This window comes from Malus domestica, chromosome 08 (assembly GCF_042453785.1).
Source record: "Malus domestica chromosome 08, GDT2T_hap1".
NCBI classification, from domain to species: Eukaryota; Viridiplantae; Streptophyta; class Magnoliopsida; order Rosales; family Rosaceae; genus Malus; species Malus domestica.
The window spans coordinates 30,040,143-30,046,142 of NC_091668.1; the positions used below are offsets into that span (position 1 = coordinate 30,040,143).

At 38.4% G+C, this 6,000-nt stretch overlaps 1 protein-coding gene across 1 annotated transcript in view; it reads left to right on the top strand.

Moving 5' to 3' along the window:
* The window catches only part of LOC139198170 (serine carboxypeptidase-like 45), a 67,418-nt gene extending 62,323 nt beyond the window's left edge, over positions 1-5,095 (top strand). Inside the window, exons 9-11 of the mRNA XM_070826439.1 lie at positions 4,325-4,423; positions 4,527-4,644; positions 4,738-5,095. Coding sequence (XP_070682540.1) covers positions 4,325-4,423; positions 4,527-4,644; positions 4,738-4,884 — 364 coding nt within the window. The 3' untranslated portion in view covers positions 4,885-5,095. The remainder of the gene's footprint in view (positions 1-4,324; positions 4,424-4,526; positions 4,645-4,737) is intronic.
* Positions 5,096-6,000: the final 905 nt, after the last annotated feature.

Here is a 6,000-nt window from a genome sequence, read left to right on the forward strand (position 1 = left end):
GGTGCCGTGTACCATCCAATAATATTTGTTCTTTTCTCCTTTTGTGACAACATCATGCACCAAAAATCCACCTTTCCAATTTTTTATGTTTTTTTCTTTTCAGAATGGTGCAACTCACTTCCAAACCTTTTTGTTTTCTTTAAATAGTCCAACCGACACACCATCCATTTGCTCCCTTTTTTTTCAATATATATATATATATATATATATATATATATTTCTTTCTTTCCAACTACCCAAAATAATAACACTTTTCGTTGTCTGCCACTTAGAAGAAGATCAAACCATTAGATTTAACTCAACATTTAGTATGATATGGATAAGAAGATACCAAACAACTTTCATGAAGAAACAATTTCGAGCTGAGCTTCTGAAAATGAAGGTTTGGTACTCATAAGATGGCTGCCCAGTTTTCTGCGGAAATGGAGGCTGAGTTGAAGTTTCAGTCATCTACGACGATCGCACCGTTGACAATTTCTGAAATTTGGATATGTTCTAGGTACTAGGTGGACAAACAACTTTCAAGAAGAAAGTATTTCAATTGGATGTCAGGAAGTTGGAATTCAAAGGCTATTTACATGGCTGCCAAATTTTCTGCGGATTTTGAGTCTGTAGTATTATTTCTAAGATCTGGAATGATTTAACTGTTGGATGGTTCTGGAATTTTGGTATGTTATGGGAGAGAGGATAATGGACAACTTTTATGAAGGAATGGTTTATGTATGAGCACTGGAAGTTGAAGTTTCAAAGCTCATATGACTGTCGGATTTTCTGCCAATAATAATGACAATACTTATATAAACACATGTATATTTACTTTAAGAAAATTAGTCATTTAGAGATATGAGAATGAAATGAAAAGATTTTCTTATCTGTGAGATTCCAGCCGATAGATGTGAGAGGTAAGTAGTGCTTTCCACTGACATGAGAGCTTCTCGTGCTAATAACGTGTTGTAAAATCGACGGTGGGTGCAGTGGAATAAATGAAACAAGACACAAAATTTACGAGGTTCCTCTACAATCAGTGTGACTGGAGTACGTCCTCGGGGTAGCAGTGGTGCTTTCATTATAATCTGAAATAATAGGAGTACAAAGATAACTCTCTTTAATCTCCCCCTCATTTTCCTCTTCTTCCTCTCTTCCTCTTCTTTCCTCTCTCTCTTCTCTCTTCCTCTTCTGTAAATCACCCACCTCTTCTTCTCTTCTTCAAATATATAAACAAAAGAAAGCACTATTCACTTTACAAATTTTTTACAAATAAATAGTGAAAATACTGTGCATAAATAGTAACAAACTATTCATGTGGCATCCACATATTATCACAACAATTTTTTTTTTTTAAAGGCCGAATATAATTTTGAAAACTAAAGGGTGGGCCGATCCCTACGGCCGAATACCAACTGAATGCAAATCAGCCAGAAGACAACACGTGTGCGTGTATATATATATGGCAGGTCTAATGACCCCATGGTCAAGCAACAGTACTCCAGGCCGAATGGCCTCTATATATATATATATATATATATATATATATATATAAATTATAGGCCGAATAACCCTCCTTCTAGCGCCATTTCTCTTTCTGTCTCATGTGATGTGAGATCAGTCCACCATTTATGACCTATATATATATTAGTAACTAATAAAAGGCCGAACCAAACTTCGGCCGAGCTATATAGAAACATGATTGCCTCGGCCTGCCTGCATATATATATATATATATATATATATAAATCGTTCAAAAGCCTGAAACCTCCACCGACTAGCATGCTGCATGCCAAAATGTTCCTCGGCCCCTTTTATTTTCTTAAGCATCGGCTTAATTAGCTAGATGATTAAGAAAATAACTTATTATTTTTTTTTTAAACTAGAAAAAGTGGCCGAACCATAGTCAGGAGGAGGCCAACGATGCTTTATTTCAAGTCGAGATCTTGTAATAACAAAATCTTTAAATTGATTTTGCTTTAGGCCGAATAAATAATTTTCTCCAAATATTTCTGACTCGGCGAAATATTTTTCCTTTTCGGCCGCCGAATGTGTTGAACAATTATTATGCCTCCCAGGCATAATTTCGGCTTTTAATTCAAAGAACTTGGCCGAATGAGATTTATCCTTATCGGCTTTATCACCAATAATCATATCGATTGGCGTGGTTTTTCCAGCTAGGCCTATGTCTCGGCCTTGTTCGTCATTGGAGCACTCCTCTGACGAATCATTTTCTGAGTTGATTTGTGTCTCAGAAACTTGAACTTTTTCTTCTAGGCCAACCATATTTTCAGTCTCGACCGCAAAAATAGGCGGCCTTTGTTCTTCGGCCAATTTAACAATTTTCTTAGGCCGAATGTTGGTTGTAACAGGAGCGAAAAATTGCCCCCCGGCCTTTTGAGCCAACCATTCTTCAAATGGAATTGATCTGTAGTCGAAAACGTAAGGAAAATGTTCTCCATCTAGCCAGACATTAAATCGAGCCCTGTCTTCATTTACCCATTGCTCTTGTAGGGTAACATGAGCTTTTATTCTCAACATGCAAGTGAATGACTTCTGCATCTCTCGATGGCCACGAAGAATTTTTTCCACTTCCAAAGATCTTTTACGTTCCTCATCGTGTTTTTCCAATTGCTCTAGGAGCTCATACAATTGGCTACGTGGAGCCAGATCGGAATCTTGATATATCATATGAACTTCGTAGTTTTAGCACTGGGTCCCACCGGGCGTGCCAAAATGTTGACCCTAAAAACTACCAAGCCTACGTGGCGCGCAGGCCAAGTAATCTATGAGCTAACTACGTCCTTCGGTTGTGTGCGGGGCGTGCCAACTCGTCGGCCGAGCTTGGCCGAGGAGTAAAATTTGTTGATGTTGCGTTGAGCGCGCTGCTGACTTCTGCGTCTTGCGATTGCGGCCGAGGAAGGAACAATTCTCGGCCTCTTGGGTTTTAGAGCCTGAAGACAAGGCTGCTAATTTGCGAAGTTCAATATCACATTCGGCTTTCAGTGTGCCGAATACAGTAACTTGGTAACACCTCACTTCGCCGAGAAGGCTGATGAGATGACCTCTGCCAATAAGGATTCGAAAAATCCTTCTCGACCGAGACTTGGATAGGTAACCAGTCGTCCTCGCCATAATGCTGTTGATGCCAACGGAAGATGCTGCGAGATCGGCTGATTCTACGGTGACAGAGCTATCTATGCCGACTTAAGATATCACCGGTTGCCTTCACAGTGCTGTTGATGCCAACGGAAGATGTGTCGGCGAAAAGGGAAAATAAAAATCTCAAGGTTGTTGAGAGAGTTTGCGCAGGGCAGTTTTGTGTGTGTGTTGGAGGTCCCCCTTCTGTTGCCACTGCCTTTGCATTTATAGGAACAAATGTTGTGTGGCTCGGCCATATAATTTTGTAGAGTCCAACTGCAACTCTAATTTGTGGAACTGAACTTGATCCGCGTCAGATGCCAAGGCATATCCTTCAAATCGATCCGTGGGATTTGTTCCTTGACTTTTCACACTCGTCAGCTAGATAAGCAACAACTTATCTGATGACCTCCACGGTGCTGGAATCAAGGCATGCAAGTTTATCCCTCCGCCATGTAGCAATTTGGATGCAAGTTTGACTCTTGATCTTTCCACAAAAAGTGTCCATGTGCAATCATGCATTTATCAAAGAAAATATCAACTTGTTCACATCTGCATATCGACTCACCAACTTAATATAATTACCATATTCCAAGAAAAATCACGTGCAAAAATCCCATCCATATTCCAAGTCAATTTGACTTGTACCACCCATTTTGTATTAGAAATAGGACACGTAGGAGATTGCATGCTTCTGGGGATTGATAGGATGAGCTCATTCGAACTGAAGACGGACTAGATCATCTAAAACAACCGACTGGATATATTAAATATTAGGTTTAAATCCCAGTTAATATTAAGAGATAATATCATGATTAAAATCACAACACTATTTCTCAATCATAACTAAAATTCATTTAAACCACTTTATCATCCAACGGTCTAATATCCGCTTATTCAACGGTCTTGATTGCTCGGGCCGATATTGTAAAATCGGGCCCAAACACATACTTAAACCGACCAGATGTACAGGAGGTGATTCATGCCCGAGTCACAAATTGGACAGCTTGCAGCAAGTAATCATCTCATCTCATTTGAATCACTGATGCACATAAACATAGTAGGTTCTGAAGATGAATCAAAACATGAAAAGAATTCCAATTATATTCCAAACTATTCAAAGATCGAAGAAATGTTCCTTGTGCAGCAATTCTTTTTTGTTTAATGTGCTTCTAACTTTGATTATCCTCTTTTACAGCAGAGTTGTCATCCAGTATGACATGAAAAACCTGGAAACACCGATGCTTCCAGTTTTAGGTGACCTTGTCAAGTCTGGAATTCGGGTTTTGATTTACAGGTGTTGAGTCTCACCATTGTACAAATCAAAACTCTTGCCATCTTCGATAATCTTAGTCTTTTAGAAATTGTCCTTAAAAGTTTATCTTACATGTTTTCCACAGTGGAGATCAAGATTCTATTATTCCACTAACGAGTACACGGACACTGGTGAACGGATTGGCAAAGGACTTGGGGCTACAAACGAATGTGCCTTACAGAGTCTGGGTTCAAGAAAAACAGGTCGGTTCGTGAATATAATTTCAGTGGAAAATTCGGACTATCTACTTGTGGTCTTAGCAGTTTTTATCCTTCATAATTTTTTTAACTTTTCAGATTGCTGGATGGACACAAGTATACAGTGACGCTTTATCTTACGCTACCATAAGAGGAGCAGGCCATAAAGCTCCAATTTCGCAGCCAGAGAGATCATTACTTCTATTTACTTCATTTCTGACAGGAATGCCATTGCCAAAAGCCTGAAGTACTAACTGACACAAACTGCAGAAATCAAGAAGAAACATATCTATTCATTTCTTACAATGAATAATTGAGTGAACAAATTGTAAGAAAATTGGTATACTCATGAGAACAAGAATGTCAGTTTTAATTAGTGCTTTTTCTCTGCATCAATAAAGAAATGCGGAGGAATGACAGGCAACATCCGAATAAAACTTCTGCCATATGTTAAAAAGAGTTTAATTGACACTCCAACAGAAATCGAAATTGTACGTCTGAGTTGTTAACAACTTTAAGGATGAGTCCAGTCAATGGTACCCAACTCGTCAAATCCACTAGACTTGTGAACAAAATGAGCATGGTTAATAGCCAACTTAAACAAAGTGCGTTGTATTTCAAACCAATAACACACATCGATGTCCTCTCGCTAGTTCTTACTTCTTAAGATGCATAATAACATAACATGTTTAAATTCTTAGATTGTTCGCTGCTAAAACAGAACCCTTTGCAGGAAAATTTGTACGTGTCACTTTGCATTGAGGCACACCATATACTCGGTGAGGCAAGAATTCGATCACCATTGGAGGATAAGACTCAGGCCTTTGACAATTTGCTAATGAAAGTTATGCAGATTATGGTTACTTTCCTCTTTCGAGAACCCTTTAGGTTTATTTTCCTGTGTTTCTAGCAAGACTGTAATTTGTAGTGAAATAAGAGAGGGAGTGCAAGATAAATTTATCAAGAGCGAAACCAGAACCAAAATAACCGACTTCCAACAATGAATTAATTAAATTAAAATTACAAAGCAATTGCTAATTGTTGAGCCAAATATTTTCACAAAGAAAATGAATAACAGCCCTTAAAAAAAAAGGTAAAGAGCTTTAAAGAGGGCCAAAATAAAAAAACAAAAGAAAAACAGCCCAAGTTCATTCCGAAAGGTAAGATTGGGCTGGCTCCTTTAAAAGTCTATACTTGTTTGCAATCAATTAATAAATAAAAAGAAAAGATGGTGGGATAAAATCACCTTCTGAAACTTCAAGAAGTGGTTTTGCTTCCAGAACAATCCCATAGTCCCACGTCTTCAACTAAATCAACGTAGTGGGTCTTCCAAACCGCTCCACTTCGTGAAAATGGCAAGCA